The sequence below is a fragment of the Euleptes europaea genome, chromosome 11 (genome assembly GCF_029931775.1).
Source record: "Euleptes europaea isolate rEulEur1 chromosome 11, rEulEur1.hap1, whole genome shotgun sequence".
Lineage (NCBI taxonomy): Eukaryota > Metazoa > Chordata > Lepidosauria > Squamata > Sphaerodactylidae > Euleptes > Euleptes europaea.
The window spans coordinates 76,458,895-76,476,066 of NC_079322.1; the positions used below are offsets into that span (position 1 = coordinate 76,458,895).

Genomic DNA, 17,172 nt, shown 5'->3' on the forward strand with positions numbered 1-17,172 from the left:
GTTTTATTCTCTATCACTCACCTTATTATGGCCAGCATGGAATTTGCCTTTTTCACAGCAGCCACACACTGGGTTGACGTCTTCATCGAGCGATCCACTACCACCCCACTATCCACTACCACTGCTTTGGGCAACTTCTCATTCTGGTAGCATAATCTACTCTTTCATGCCTGTAGCTCAGGCAAACCTTGTTCCTCGCTACAGTAATTCTTGCAGATTTTTGGTCTCCCTTTCCCCCAGCACCTGACGGGAAAAAGGGGCTGAGCCAGAAGCCTGGGGGACTGGCATCCCGGCCAGCGAAACGGGTCACAGTTCCAACAGATGTTCCTGCAGCTCTTGTCAACTGCCCAGGAACTGGTGCCAGTCTGGTCCCCGTCCAGCATGTTGTCACTTGATGCTGGGAACACGATGCTGGCTGCCCTTTCTCTGTGCATTTGTTCATGAGCGAGGCCCTGCCGGATGAACAGAAGGGGAACACTACTGGGTTCTCCTCTTGGTCTAGTGCAGGGCTTCTTAAACTTTTTCCACTCACAACCCCTTTTTGCCCAAGAAATTTTTACACGACCCCGGGTATATAAGTATATAAAATAGGGATATACAAATCAAACATTTACTGATAATAAATCATAAAGAAAGTTATGTGTGTGTGTGTGTGTTTTAAGTGTCGTCAAGTCGCTTCATGGCAACCCTCTGAATCAATGTCCTCCAAAATGTCCTATCTTTGACAGCCTTGCTCAGGTCTTGCAAATTGAAGGCTGTGGCTTCCTTTATTGAGTCAATCCAGCTCTTGTTGTGTCTTCCTCTTTTCCTGCTGCCCTCAACTTTTCCTAGCATGACTGTCTTTTCCAGTGACTCTTGTCGTCTCATGACGTGACCAAAATACGATAGCCTCAGTTTAGTCATTTTAACTTCTAGGGTCAGTTCAGGCTTGATTTGATCTAGAACCCACTGATTTGTTTATACTGTTGCCAAATTTTTTGCCAGCCCAAATTGAGAGAGAGAGTGTGTGTGTGTGTGTGTGTGTGGGGGGGGTGGCTGCCTCAGCTGGCTCGTGGGCTGGATAAGAGCTCTCAAGAGGCCAGATCCAGCCCTCCGGCCTTATGTTTGACACCCCTGGTCTAGTGTGCAAGTTTGTTCCAATGGCAATCTGGCCCTAAGGGGAGCATTTCTACCAATTTCTCTCTGGGCATGCCTCGGGGGCGCAGAGCCGAGGGCCTGGCAAAGTGTCGCAGGAAAGATTGCTACTTGGTTTGAGTAGCAAGCTTGAAAAATGACATGTATTTGCGGGGAAGAGGATGGACGGTTAACTGCTACTGATGAATAGCTAGATTCAAGTCCAGTAGCATCTTGTGTGTGTGTGTGTGTAAGTGCCGTCAAATTGCTTCTGACTTATGACCTCTAAAGTATCCTAGTGTTAACATTCTTGCCCAGGTCTTGCAAACAGAGAACTGTAGCTTCCTTTATCTAGTCAATCCATCTCATGTTGGGTCTTCCTCTTTTCCTGCTGCCTTTGATTTTTCTTAGCGTTATTGCTTTTTCCAGTGACTCTTGTCTTCTCATAATGGGACCGAAGTACAGTAGCCTCAGTTTGGTCATTTTAGCTTCTAGGGAGAGTTCAGGTGTTGATTTGATCTAGAACCCACTGATTTGTCATTTTGGTGATCCACGGTATCCATAAAACTCTCCTCCAATGCTACATTTCAAACGAATCAATTTTTTTCCTGTCCGCATTCTTCATTGTCCAACTTTCACACCCGTATGTAGCAATGGGGTATACTATGGTATGAATTATCTTGATCTTGGTTGTCAGCGACACATCCTTACACTTAAAGGTATTTTCTAGCCTTCCCAGTCTCAACCTCCTTCTCATTCCTTATTTGCAGTCTCCCTTTTGGTTGACGATGGAGCCAAGGAATAGCAAATCTTGAACAATTTCAATTTCTTCATCATCAACCTTAAAGTTGTGCAGTTCCCTAGTAGTCATTACTTTTGTCTTTGTGATCTTAGAGAAGAACAAGATTTTCAGGGTATAAGCTTTGGCTTTTGAAAGTTTATACCCTAAATATCTTGTCGGTATCTAAGGTGCTACTGGAATTGAGTCTTGCTGTTATACTGCCGACTAATATTACTACACTGTGAAAAGTGCTACTGATAAGATGCTCAGGAATCCTTGGGATGAAACTTGTGGTGTACGCATCTCCGCACACCTGTACAATGCAAAATGTAAGCTGAAGCAGTCCTGATTTGCATTGCGGCATTTTATGGAAGGGAGAGGGGGTTTAACCCTTCCTTCTCAGCTCCTGGTTTCACTGATTGAAACTGGGCTGGCTGCTTTGTTAGCAATTTAAAAGGAAATAGCTGTAGCTTTTTTTTTTTTAAGGACATGCATGTATTTTTTCCATTAAAATACGGATAGCAGCATGGGGGATTAGTGAAACTGAGCAGAGGTGGAAGGGTTTTAAAATCCCTTCTCCTTTTTTCCCTGTGCGCCCACCCCTTCATATCTGAGGCTGCACAATCCGACCATTTGTATTTTTTAGATGGCCCCAGATTTGCCGTCTGTTTTGCCCTTCTGTGTCAGTCTCCGGGCATCCAGGTTGCCATTGTGAAGCATGACGAAGCCCCAAAAGTAGACTCTGATAAATTTTAAAATCTGAAGCCAGAATTTCAATGACGCACAATAGAATAATATTTTAGAAACTTTTTTAAAAAACCCACAAAACTGGCTTTGAACAATCGCCTTCCACAAAAATCTATATGGGCACATTGCTATTTATTTATTGTTTTTACCCCGCCCTCCCCAGCCTGAAGGCCAGGCTCAGGTAGCTTACAAATCCAGAAATAAAATCAATGAAACCTTAAAATATAATTTAAATACATTTAAAATAACCCATATTTGATTCAATCAATAGGGGAGTAATACTCCCCCGATAGCGCTAAAATCACATAACGTTGTCTGCAGTACGATAGATAGATACTTGTCGATATGATAGATACTTGTTGATACGATAGATACTTGTCTGCAGTATGATAGAAAGATACTTGTCAATATGATAGATACTTGTCTGCTGAAGTTGTCTGCAGTACGTTAGATACTTGATGTCTCATGGCTTATTTACATGATGCATGTGGGGACTGCTGGTCTCTGGAGACAATATGCTAATTCTGATGACCACATCTGGACTTGGTTCAAGCCAACTTCTCCTCTTCTCCCACAGGCTGACTGGGAATGAACCCCTGACCATCCTCCCTCTGACCTCAGAAATGGAGGAAGCTTCCGTCAAAGCCCATTACAAAGTCTGTGACCGCCTGAAGCTGGAGAAGAAGCAGCGAAGGATGTGCCGGAGAGACCCTGGGGTGGCAGAGACCCTCATGGAGGCCATCAGCATGAGTGCCCTCGAGTGCCAGTACCAGTTCCGCTTTGAGCGGTGGAACTGCACCCTCGAAGGGCGCTACAGAGCCAGTCTGCTCAAGAGAGGTGAGCTGGGAGGGCAATCAAATAACTGCAAATGGTGGAGAAGGGGAGGGGAAAGCTTGGTGTCTCCATTGAAATGAGTTGGGTGCAAGGATACACCATCAAGTAGCTTGGGAGTCAATTGCCATAGAATCATAGAGTTGGAAGGGGCCATTGAGGCCATCTAGTCCAACCCCCTGCTCAGTGCAGAATCAGCCTAGAGCATCCCTGACAAGTGTTCGTCCAGCCTCTGCTTAAAGACCGCCAGTGAGGGGGAGCTCACCACCTCCCTAGGTAGCTGATTCCACTATCGAAGAACTCTTACTGTAAAAAAATAAAATAATCCTAATACCCAGCCGGTACCTTTCTGCCCGCAATTTCAACCCATTATTGCAAGTCCTATCTTCTGCTGCTAACAGGAACAGCTGCTTAGAAGCATGGAAGGGCTCTGGTAGTCAATTAGCCTAGTGTCAATAGTATATGGCAGTATCCTGGTAGCACTACCACATTTCCAGTCTGTTCCACTGATCAAGGCTGGCATGGCCAATCATCTTGTACCACTGTTTTCCTTTCTCTGGCTGGGATTTTCCAAATTGAATTGGGAGCCCAGAGCACATGTGTTGCTGTGATGTTGCTAGCTCTGCCCCTTTACCACACACTGCATCCAGACCCTGCTCCAAGTCTCAAAGCTGTCTCCCTTAGAGGTTGTAGCCAAGTTGGTAGGCATGATCATCAGCCCCTTCCACCTAAGGAAGGGTGCATCCAGTGTGTCTTTTCTGAACTACAGCACAGCAGAAAGTTGTATATCCTATGCCCATAGTCCAGTTTGGGGATGGAGTAACTCTACTCCACTACACTTGCTTCCCTCTTGCAAAACCAGATTTGAGTCTACTAGCACTTCAAAGTCCAACACAATTTTCCATGGTATAAGCTTTCATGAGTGAAAGCTCATTTTATCAGATACAGCTGGGCTGAAGACCCACCAGCCTGGCGAATCTTTGGTCCGCTTGTATTTGACGAATCTTCAGTCCGCTTTTATCTCACGACTCTTCGGTCCACTTGTATCTGACAAATCTTTGCTTGTATCTGATGAATCTTCGGTCCGCTTGTATCTGAAAAAGTGAACTGTGACTCACAAAATCATATACTCTGGAAAATTGTATTGTTTTAGATGTTACTGGACTTGAATGTTCTACCATTGCAGATTTAACATGGCTACCCACCTGAAACTATCTTGAGAAACCGGTTTTTGACCAGGGTACCACAAGCTAGAGGGTTAGGAAGTCAGAGGGCCTGAAATTTTCTTGTGCTTTTAACTAGCCCATGCTGAGCCAATGTGGTGGTAACACTGTTGTCATCTTCTGCAGGTTTTAAGGAAACAGCCTTCCTTTATGCCATCTCTTCGGCAGGGCTGACCCACGCCATGGCCAAGGCTTGCAGTGCCGGGCGCATGGAGCGCTGCACCTGTGATGAGGCCCCTGACTTGGAGAACCGCGAAGCCTGGCAGTGGGGCGGCTGTGGCGACAACCTCAAATACAGCAATAAGTTTGTCAAAGAGTTCCTAGGGAAGAAATCCAACAAGGACCTGAGAGCCAGGGTGGACTTCCACAACAACCTGGTGGGCATGAAGGTGAGAGCATATGCTGGAGCTGCATGGCATTTGGGTGCCTAAAATGATGGTGGGCTCTTAATGTGGTTGTGTTCATCATCCTAGAACATAGCCGAGATGGACTTAGCCATAAGTAAGTTGCCCTCCTTGGTTTCTTAAGTGGTTATCTTAACTTTGAGCAGCAGCATCCTGAGAAGCTCTGGAGATGCTTGCAGGGGCAAATGACCAGGCTTTGAGAATAGGCCAGATGTTCCTCCTAATTAGAAATTGAATGATTGCAGGCGAACTGTCAGATCTCCCATGGTATCTGTAGTACTTTTGTTTGCTGTTCAGTGCAACCTGTCATTTTCCATGATTGTCTCAGCCAGCCATCTCAACCAGCCAACTATGACTTGTGCACCATCTCCCAACCAGAGGACTTTATTCTGTGATAAGAACATAAGAATATTAAGGAGCTGCCATTTATGGTTAGGACGTAAAGCGCAGAAGGTTGCTGGCTGCTTCAGATGTCTTTGTGACCCCTACTCCACACCCAGAAGATGGGGGGGGGGGAACCCTCCAGGATCCCTGGGCCTAACTGCCCTGGAGGAAAATTGCTTCCTGACCCCAAAGTGGCAATCAGCATTTCCCTGAGCATGTAAGAAAGGGCCACGAGAGCCGAGCCAAACACTGGCCAAGCCATGCCACCTGGCCTCACCCACTTTCTAAAAACACTTGGCAGGGGCCAGAAAAGAAGTCGGCGGGCGCCATGGTGCCTCCAGGCAGCACGTTGGGGACCCCTGGCTTAAGGTGTGGGCTGGAGCACCAGTGTTCACTTTGTGTACAAATGAACACATGAAGCTTCCTTATACTGAATCAGACCCTTGGTCCATCAGTATTGTCCACTCAGACCCGCAGTGGCTCTCCAGGGTCTCAGGCAGGGGTCTTTCACATCACCTACTTGCCTAGTCCCTTTAACTGGAGATGGTGGGGATTGAACCTGGGACCTTCTGCATGCCAAGCAGATGCTCTACCACTGATCCACAGCCCCAGGGCACCGCCTGGAAGAAAGTAGATGAATCCATTTTCCAGCAAAAGGTACCTTCTCCCCACTGAGGCATCACAGTTCTTCCAGTGAATAGTTTGTGCTCCTTGAAAAATGGTCTAGAAACCAAATCAGGTGAATGCGGCACTGCCTTCAGGGGAAACAGGAAATGAGCCAGACCTCAGGAGAACCCTTTTTACCACATCCTTTCCCACCTGCTTTTGAAAGGAACCAGGAAACTGTTGGCCCGGCTCCTTCTCAGGGAAGGGTCTTTTTCATCGGGGAGTGGAAGAGTCCCTCACCCAACCGACAAACCCTGCTTGCTGTCTCAGTTGAGGTTCAGTTTCAGTGAAAACAAAAGGTGTCTGCCTTGGGATTTGCGGGGGGTTCGTCGAGGTAAACTGATGCTAATAAGATTTGGGAGAGAACAGAGTGTGGGACCGTTGCTGCGGAGATCGTTTGGATTTATGCATGGCGTTCTTTTAGCTCTCTAGAGTTTGGCATACACGCTGGCTTGTATTCATCTGGAACGTCAGGCGTTCTATGTATGACGGAGTCGTGAACGTTCACCATTGTGCCCTTCGTGCCAAACTTTGCACCAGGGGAGTGAGTTTTTCTTTTCTAAATGCAGATTGAGCAAAGCCAAAGTTCCCGCCAAACCAGGGAAACATTTCAAATACAGATCAAGCCGCAAGTCCTACCTTAGCCTCAGAGTGTACGACAGATAACATTTAGAAAAAAGAAAACCCTCTGCGAACAGATAGAAGTCTACCCCTGTTTGTATTTTATTTTATCTGAAAATTCTTGATTGAAGAAGAAGAAGAGTTGGTTTTTATATGCTGACTTTCTCTACCACTTAAGGGAGACTCAAACCGGCTTACAATCACCTTCCCTCCCCTTCCCCACAACAGACACCCTGTGAGGTAGGTGGGGCTGAGAGAGCTGTAACGGAGCTGTGACTAGCCCAAGGTCACCCAGCTGGCTTCATGTGTAGGAGTGGGGAAACAAATCCAGTTCACCAGATTGGCCTCTGCCACTCATGTGGAGGAGTGGGGAATCGAACCTGGTCTCTAGATCAGACACCACCGCTCTGAACCACTCCCCCATGCTAGTTCTCAAATACACCTCAAGATGTTTCATTGGGTTTCGATTTGTATTTTATTTTATCTGAACATTCTTTATTCAAATACATCACAAGATGGTTTCTTGGGTTTCTTTGTATTCAAATATGACATAAAGGGGTGCCATGCCTTAAGCTTTTCCTATTCTCTACACACACACCCCGGGTCCCTTCTCACATTTTCTTATAGAGAGCAACTTTACCCCAAAAGTAATCCTTATAACTGGTGGGAGGGCAGAAAGGGATGAGTCAGTGCTTGGCTCTCATGACTCTTTCTTATATGCCCAGGGTGTAATGCCAATCGCCACTTTGGGGGTCAGGAAGGAACCAGGCCAGATTGGCCAGGGATCCCGGAGGTTTTTTGCCATCCACTGGGCATGGAGTAGGGGGTCACTGGGGGAGTCAGGGTAGTTGTGAATTTTCTCCATTGTGCAGGGGGTTGGACTAGATGACCTTTGAGGTCCCTTCCAGCTATGTGTACTATTTCTTGCAAAACCATACATCAATATCAGGCAAGCTTGCCTGTTTCCAAGCTTGTGCTAATAGCTGTCTTGCTGTTGAGAGATTTTTTAAAATGGCTTTACAGTATTTGTTTGTAAGAACATAAGAAAAGCCCTGCTGGGCATGTAAGAAAGGGCTACTAGAGACAAAAACTGGTGCAACCCTTCCTGCCCTCCCTCTCATGATCTGCCTAAGTTCACAGAATCAGCATTGCTGACAGATGTCCCTCTAGCCTCTGCTTAAAAACCTCCAAAGAAGGAGAGCCTACCACCTCCCCAGGAAGTCTGTTCCACTGAGGAACCACTCTGTCAGAAAGTTCTTCCTAACGTCTAGCTGAAAACTCTTGGTTTAATTTCATATGGGTGACACACACACCACCAGGTCCCTAGGTTTATTTTTTTTAATTGTGTGTCGGTTCTTTCCTGCAGATGCACATATGTACATGCAGGATGTAGTTAATTTGCTGTAATACGTGGAGTAGAAAGAACCGGATATTGCTTGCAGAATTCAGTTCCCTGGCACTTGGCTCACTGAGGGACCCCAGTGGGTATAACGCTATAGAGTCCAACTTCCAAAGCAGCCATTTTCTCCAGGGGATCTGATCTCTGTAGCCTGGGGATCCGTTGTAATTCTGGGAGATCTCCAGGCTCAACTAGCGGTTGGCAACCATATTCCTGACCAGATGGGAGCCACAACAGAGCATGTTCATGTAATGTTTGGGATTGTAGCTTGAGGATGGTGGGAAACCTCTGCCATTCCTTGGATAACTTTGCCGTACTACAGTTCCCGAGGTTCCTCTGACTGGTTTGGCAAGCGCAGAAACTGCGTGCAATCGGAGCCGCGGAAGGTGTCTCCTCTGCGAAACAGGCTTGGTGGTCTCTCAGCTTCATGGAATGCTGGTTTTCCATGACACAAACAGGCCTGATCATAACAGGTCTCCGAGGGCTCGGTAGACTTATTTATCCCCTTTCCCCCTCCCCAGCCTGCCCTCGTCCTTCAAGTTAGTAGCTAGCAGATTTTTTCCCCTTTTGCAATAGGAAACTTTTTTTTTTGTTTAGATACTGCTGCAAATAAGGGGGTGCACCAAATCAAAACAGACAAAAAGCAACGATTGGTTACACGGGAATAAAATTTAATAAATAAAGTACCCCTATGCATTTTGCACAAGCTTCCTCAGGGGAATCTATTCTCTGCTCAAGTGGGAGCAGAGAATAGATCCCCCCAAGGAAGCTTGTGCAAAATGCGTAGGGGCTCTTTGGTTACACGGGAATAAAATTTAATAAATAAAGAGCCCCTACGCATTTTGCACAAGCTTCCTCGGGGGGAATCTATTCTCTGCTCCCACTTGAGCAGAGAATAGATTCCCCTGAGGAAGCTTGTGCAAAATGCATAGGGGTACTTTGGTTACACGGGAATAAAATTTAATAAATAAAGTACCCCTATGCATTTTGCACAAGCTTCCTCAGGGGAATCTATTCTCTGCTCAAGTGGGAGCAGAGAATAGATTCCCCCCGAGGAAGCTTGTGCAAAATGCGTAGGGGTACTTTGGTTACACGGGAATAAAATTTAATAAATAATCATTGCTTTTTGTCTCCATAAGATGCTGCTGCTCAAACAATTCCTGGGCAACCCAACGCTTGCCCTGCTAAGCTTCCAATACTTTCCTTCTTTTGCAACAAGAAGCTCTCGGCCGGATTTTTTCTCTCTTCACACCCTCGACAGCTCAGCTGTGTCACTGAGCCGCAAACGGTGAAATAATCGCCTTCCCCGACCCCGTTGCGCCCATTTCATGCCTAGCGAAGTGCCTACGGTATGACCTCAGTGGGCATGACAAGGCCAACTTGTCTGGCGCGAGGGATGAGGTAATTAACCAGAAGGGCTTCTCCGCGCTCCTTTTTCTTTATTGACAAGTGGGAGCTTGAAGAATATGTAGCTTATTAAAAAAAAAAAAAAAGCAATTTTCTCTTCTGCCAAAATCCACTTGAGCTCACTCAACCGTTTTGGTGGGGGGCGAGAAGGAAGGAGTGAGAAACTGCAGACCCCTCCCTTCCCGAGCCCTGGCAATGTACCGGGCGATCTTCATGCGTGTAAAGCTGTGTGGCTGGATTCTTCTCCTGTTGCCGCCCTTTCTGTCTCCTTAAAATATCCCCCGGTCCCTCCTTGACTCTAGTCCCCCCTTTGTGTCCTATTAATGAAAAAGTCAGAGTATTAGCACACTCGATTTGTTCCGCTGGACCCGAGTTAAGTGATGTTTTAATTAAATTCCCCCCCTCCCCGTTCGTGTTTCTCAGCAAAGTATCATTAAACATGACTTTCCAACTACCTCTTTGGAGCGTTGCTAAGTTCCTTAATCCCCTGAAGGCTGACCCCTTCTTTCTCTCTCTCCCCCCCCCCTTCGAGGTATGTCTGGTCAAGCATATCTTACATGTCTGAGGGGCGCTATGAAAGGGGATGCTATTGCCCTGGGCAAAAGAGCTGTGTTGCCTTTCTTTCCCCCAAACTTCCTTACTCGTGAGAAAGGGCAGGGGTGGAAGGCAGATGAGCTGGACCCCCAGATAGTAAGCTTTCCCATCAAACTGTCGAGCAACTCTTACTGTAAAAAGTGTTCTCCTAATATCCAGCCAGTACCTCTCCGCCTGCAATTTAAACCCATACTTGCAAGTCCTATCCTCTGCTGTCAACAGGAACAGCTCCCTGCCCTCTTCTAAGTGACAGCCCTTCAAATACTTCTAGAGCAATCCTGTCCCCCCTCAACCTCCTCTTCTCCAGACTGAACAATCCCAAGTTCCTCAGCCTTTCCTTGTAGGGCTTGGTCTCCAGGCCCTGGATCATCCTCTTCGCTCGATTCTGTCCACATCCTTTTTGAAGTGAGGCCTCCAGAACTGCACACAATACTCCACGTGCGGCCTGACCAAAGCAGTGTACAGCAGAACTATGACATCTTGCGTTTTGGATATGATGCCTCTGTTGATGTACCCCAAGATTTTCTTCTTGCTATTGTAAGAGGAGAAACTCTTGAGTTGACTTTAGTTTTTTATTGCCTCTAGGTCATCAAAGCCGGGGTCGAGACGACCTGCAAGTGCCATGGCGTGTCAGGGTCATGTACCGTGCGGACGTGTTGGCGGCAGCTCTCCCCCTTCCACGACATTGGCAAGCAGCTGAAGCAGAAGTATGAGATGGCCCTCAAGGTTGGCAGCACCACCAACGAGGCGACAGGCGAAGGAGACATCTCCCCGCCCAAGAAATCCATCCCAGGTCACGGTGACCAGATCCCAAGGACTACGGACCTTGTCTACATTGACGACTCCCCGAGTTTTTGTCTGGTGAGCAGGTACTCACCTGGCACTTCAGGCCGGAAATGCTACAAAGATAAGAACTGCGAGAGCATTTGCTGTGGCCGGGGCCACAACACCCAAAGCCGGGTGGTCACCAGGCCTTGCCAGTGTCAGGTCCGCTGGTGCTGTTATGTGGAGTGTAAACAGTGTACGCAGCGAGAAGAGGTGTATACCTGTAAGGACTGACATGCCCCAACTGGATCGTCTGTCATGAGGAGTGCCTACGATGTGTACGTATGGAGACAAAACAGGGTTGGAGGGTAACGGGAAAGCTAAGCTGAGGTGTACACATAAACACATGAAGCTGCCTTCTACTGAACCAGACCCCTGGTCCATCAAAGTCAGTATTGTCCACTCAGGCTGGCAGCGGCTCTCCAGGGTCTCAGGCTGAGGTCTTTCTTGCCTAGTCCCTTTAACTGGAGATGCCGGGGATTGAACCTGGGACCTTCTGCCTGCCAAGCAGATGCTCTACCACTGAGCCACAGCCCCTCCCCAAAGGGGGCAGGGAACTGTTCCTGTTGGCCGCAGAGGGTAGGACTCACAATAATGGGTTTAAATTACAGGTGGAAAGGTACCAACAGGATATTAGAAAAAAGTTTTTAACAGAAAGAGTTGTTCAATGGTGGAATTGGCTACCTAGGGAGGTGGTGAGCTCCCCCTCACTGGCGGTCTTTAAGCAGAGGCTGGACAAGCACTTGTATAAAAACCTTCATTGTAGATAGGGTTGTGCGTGTTGATATACCTGAACCAAAAATAAACGGTCGCCCACTCCTCCATAGAGAAGTATTGTAAACTTTACCATACTTCTCTATGGAGGAGGGGGCGACCTCTTCTGGACCCCATAAAATTAGACCCCTGGCCCAATCTTCATCACACTTTGGGGTTCATGCAAGGAGAGTCCCTTGAAGCTACCCAGAAAATTTGGGAACTCTACCTCTAAAAATGCCCCCACAGGGGGTTTGAAAAAAATCCCCATCGGTTCAATTTTATTCTGTAAACATCGAAATAAAGCTGAAATACCCCTTTACTGGAATGGGTATTCAGCTTATTCCAGATGTACCAAAAAAATCAGGCCCAATAAACCCGATCCCGAAATTTACCAATTTTTTTTTATACAACCCTAATCATATTGTAAGCATGGCCTGTTTGAAGGAAGACCCTTGCCTTCCTGCTTCTGCATTTTTCAGCTGCCCTCGTGTGAATTCTTTCAAAGACATTGATCTAGCCAGTCAGAAACATCAGAGTATGGTCGGCGGTATTTGGACATGTAGAAAAAATGATGAATTGTAAGATCCCAAATAACCCTGAGATTGCTTTACTCGGTTATTGGCCTAATTGTAAATTGTCTAAGTCGAAATTAGCGATGATTTTAACACTTCTATCAGCAGCCCAAACGGTTATTGCAGCTAAATGGAAGGATGTTAAACCTCCTTCGATACAGAATTGGTTTGATAAAATATGGCATTTATTTGTAATGGGAAAAATCCAAGATGGTTTGGACTCCTTAAATAAGGATAGCCCTTCCTGTTTTGTAGAAAATTGGTTTCCGATAGTTCAATATTTGACTGACCTTGATAAACTTCCTTCAAATTTAATATATCATAACTGGTTGTATTTTTGAACAGGAAATGTAAGGTTGAGTATAGTTGACCGGTTGTTGTAAGGGCAGTATGTATTGAATTGTATTATATGATATGTTATATCAATAAAGTGACTCTGAACCAAAAAAAAAGAAACATCAGAGTATCTTTCTTCCCCCCTTGCCGCATGCTTTATCCTAATCCACTTCTCCCTTTTTTTTCTCTTACAGCCCTCATTGTCCACTTTGTACATTATGAAAAACCACTAGAGGCCTTCTTAAACAGTCGAAAGATACTGCTGCCCGTTATCTTTCTCCCGATTTCTTTGTACCTCGTATTGGTCCAAAGTTGCTCTGTGGAGGCCGCTTAAAATCTCGACGCAGATCATATCCCAATTTACCGATGTGCCGTTTTTACAAGTCCTTCTGGCAGAGGATGGGACCCTGTTGCCTTGTGGAGCATGATGCTGCTTAGACTTTCCTCGAACTGAACTGTAAGCCGTTTTGGACGGGATTGCACCTCCCGGGATCCTACTTCGTTCGGACATCATTCCATGTATTCTGCACAGTGGCGGTGGTGTTGAACCAGGCACCGTCGCTCGACAAACTGTTGACTTTTCTCTAAACCACTAGCTTGAGGTGTGTGTATTTTTAAAAAAATGAAAATAAAGCCACCCAAATGGCAACGCCGATACTGGATTCCAAGTGGCCAGTCAACGAAAATGAAGGGAGGAAAAGGAAGACGGAGAAGAAACCAAAACCGCAACAGTGACCAAAATGCACGTGCATTGTGGGCTCCTTGGTATCCTTCTGCACCTTTTAAAATGAGGATATTACAAATTATGATACCGACAGTGTGGCTTTTCTTCAACAACACTACTCGGATCAGAGGCGGCTGGCTAATTTCTCGGTGAAGTGCTCTGAATTGGTGGCAGCGTTAATGTTGGGTGCTTCCAAAGATGGCGCTGCTTCGATTCTCCAGTAGTAGCAAGTCCTCTAGTTTATTCCCTTGACCTGGTTTTTGACGGAAGCTGGATATGTTCCCTTCTGCATGGCTTCCGTTTGCCTCACCGGGGCTGTCCAGCCTTCCCAAGAACAAACCTGTCGCTACCACAGCTTCTTTAAAATAAAAAAAAAATAGTAGCCACTTGTATTTAAGCTATATTCTTGTGCGTCTACTGGGAGGGGATAGAGTTGGTTTGCTTTGTGTTCTTCGGATCCAGCAACCCAGTTTCAGCTTGGCTTGTTGACCTACTATCCAGAGGGTGGTGTGGAGAGACATGAGAATGGCATGCTTTCTCTCTCTCTCTCTCTTTTCTTTTTGATTCAGGATTCCTCAGAAGTGGGCAGATTCCACCTGTTGTATCTCTGCGTGAAGCCAGTTGTAACAGATGTGAAACGCAAAGATGGCTGGTCCCCCTCCCTCTCCACCTCTGGTGGCTCAGCATGGCTATGCACAGTGGATATTCTTGACCTGAAATGCCATTGGCTTCCACACAGGATGGAGTGGTCCTGAATATACAGAAATGGCTGTACCTTACTGTTTTTAAAGAATCTAGACTGAATAGAAACCTATTATTCAGTGTGGATAGATATATGCCTAAAATATAAATATTGAACATTTATTTATTAATCCTTTCGGAAGGACATTCTTATGGTTTCAATGTGGTATTGTGTCTGGTCCCCTCTTGAGAATTCTCTCCCTCTTTGCCCACACATGTCGCTCAGTTCTCGAAGTGTCTCACCAATGGCTCTTCCCCCACCAAAGTTTGGTATGACGGCAGTTTGAGGCATGCCACATTTTTTTTCTCACTTTGGTGGTGTCTGAACCACTTATCTTAGTCTTGTTTCTTTGGAAGAATGGGGTCTAGATTGGTGCTTTCAGGATGCCCCTCGTCAAGTACCACAAATCCTGTAGCTTGAGCTATCTTGCTATTCTAGATGAAAATTAATTCAGCCACTTTGTGCAAATATTAGGTGTTTCTCCTAGGTCATTTATGCAAGGCTGTTTCCCTCACGGTCAGCTCTGCTGGCTGCTTTGGGACTTCCTTTTGATTATGCATGCCTTTCCTGACCGTCAGAACTTGCCTTGTTCTCCCCGCGTGTTCCTGCGCATTTTGCCCGTGTTTTCCGGATGCTGTTTTAGCCAGAATCTGGGAAACATGGGTGAAGCGCGTGAGGCGACCTCTGATGGTCAGGAAAAGCATGCATAATCAAAAGGAAGCCCCAAGGCAGTTGGGAGCGGTTACCGCGGGGAAACAGCCCTGCACAAATGGCCCTAGAGAGTTTTTCTGATGGCCTCCAATTTTTCCACCCTCGGTGCAAATAACTACAGAGTTACTGGTTCTTGTTTCTTACAAGTGACCATAGCAAGGGTTAGCAATTGAAGTCCGTGGTGGGGTAGGGCACATCAATTTTCTACCATGATCTCCAAGGACAGGGGAGTGGTGGGGAATAGAATTCACTTCCTTCAAACATTTCCTAGTTAACCCAGTGCCTGGAATCCTGCTAGCCAAGGCAGCTTATACTCAAGGCCATTCTAGTCCACTAGACTGGCCAACTCTTATCAGCTGCAAACTGACAGCATCTAGGCCTTTTATGCAGGGACGTTTCCCCGCTGTCACACACCTCCCCCCACCGACTGCTTCGGGGCTTCCTTTTGATTATGCATGTCTTTTCTGCCCGTCAGAGGTCGCCTCGCTCTCCCCACGGGTTTTGCTTGCGTTTTCCGGATTCTGGCTAAAACAGCATCCAGAAAACACGAGCAAAACATGCGGGGCGAGCGAGGCGACCTCTGACTGCCAGAAAAGGCATGCATAATCAAAAGCGCCAAAGCAGTCGGCAGGGGTGACCGCAGAGGAACGTCCCTCGTAAAAGGCCTAAGTGTGTCAGCCTCCCATGAGAGAGGACAGGATGAGCCTAGCCGCACACACAGTTGGCTGGGCTTGAAACCGTGTGCCCGGCGTCTTTCTGTTAGTGGCGAATGAAATAATCCTGGCTGTGCCTGCCACGATGATTGCATTTGAAATTTTATTGTACAGGAACGGTCCAAGTTTATGCAGCAAAATAACATGCACCGTTGACTTCTTTTTTTTAAGGCCTTGTTTCTCTACAATAAGTGCAGTTTTCCAGTCACAGCTACAGCAAGCAAACCCAGCTTTGGAAAACAGGAGCTGGTGATGCATGCCCTTGCACGTGGATTGCTGTTTAGATAGGATTGAGCTCTTTCAGAAAAGTAGTGTGATCCAGCTTAGTGAGCCACCAGGCCCTGCTGGTATGATAGGGTTGCCAGGTGCCCCCCCCCGTCGGTGGGAGGATTTTGGGACGTGGCTGGGGCAATCGCACAATTGCCCAAGCATGCGGCCGCACAGTGTGATTATGTCACTTCCGGGTTTATTACTGGAAGCACCGTGTCACCAGGCGTTTTGGGGGTTTGAGGGCTAAAGCGGCCATGGTGATGCGGCGCTTCCGGGGGGTGAACCCAGAAGTGATATAATCCCGTTGTGTGCAGCCTGGTCCGGAGCAGCCCGGTGGGTTGGCGGGCAATTGCCCACCGAAACCACCCACCTGGCAACCCTATGGTATGAGCGGCATGTGGTACTGGAGCCCTTGGTAGAAAAGCAGGACTTGGGCAAATGGAGAGAAGCCAGGTTGGAACTAGAAACCGCAAAATGCCCCTGCTGGGTGGTGAAAGCCACACACTGCAAATGTACACCTATGTAATCTACTCAGAAGGAAGTCTGTGCTCGTTATGGCTTACTCCCAGGAAAGCAGGCATAGGGCTGCAATCCTAACGGTTAATAGCACCTCACACCTTGCTTGTAGGGGAATTTGTTTTCTTGGCAGGGCCGGCCCCGGCCATGAATCAAAGTACAGCCCCTTTCTCGGGTAGTAGATTCTGAGCTACCCTTATAAAGGTAATCAGCAGTAAAACAATATATTTTTGCCACCACGGGGGCACCAGTCTGGATGTTCTGCTTTGGGTTCTGAAATTCTTCGGTTGCCTCTGGTCCTTCGGGGTGACCCATTGGGTTTCCCTGCAGAGAAGACAAAAAGCCCTGTGGATTAGAGTTTTAAAGTATGAAATGTCCATCAGCTGGGGTTCATGTATGGGGAAAATGGTAAGACTTCAGATTTTTCCAAAGTCTCAGAATCCGATTCATGCTGGTCTTTTATGCGTGGCTGTTTCTGGCTGTCAGAGGCCGCCCAGCTCTCCTCCTGCGTTTCCCCATGTTTTGCCCTTGTTTTGAGGTACCCGTTTTATCTCAAATTTGAAAACAAGGGGAAATGCAGGGGGAGAGCAAGACTATCTCTGACAGTCAGAAACGGCATGCATAATCCAAACAAAGACCCAAAGTCATGGGAGGGGTGATGGTGAGTGAAACAGCCATGCATGAAAGACCGTTGTATCTAGTTTCTGGATGTGTTTGCATTGATTTAAACATCATGTACAGGGGTACGGGGGGGGGAGCAGAAACCAGCAGATGGGGGAACCCCTCTTAAGAGCCTGATCCTACGCTGCTCTACTCAGCAGTAAGCCCCAGTCGGAC

General features: G+C 47.0%; 1 protein-coding gene across 1 annotated transcript; it reads left to right on the forward strand.

The window, feature by feature from the left end:
- The first annotated feature begins 3,225 nt into the window (after nt 1-3,225).
- On the forward strand, nt 3,226-11,260 carry WNT9A (Wnt family member 9A). The gene is made up of 3 exons (XM_056857963.1): nt 3,226-3,478; nt 4,822-5,084; nt 10,756-11,260. The coding sequence occupies exons 1-3, from the start codon at nt 3,265-3,267 to the stop codon at nt 11,227-11,229; spliced, it is 951 nt and encodes a 316-aa protein (XP_056713941.1). The 5' UTR covers nt 3,226-3,264; the 3' UTR covers nt 11,230-11,260.
- Nucleotides 11,261-17,172: the final 5,912 nt, after the last annotated feature.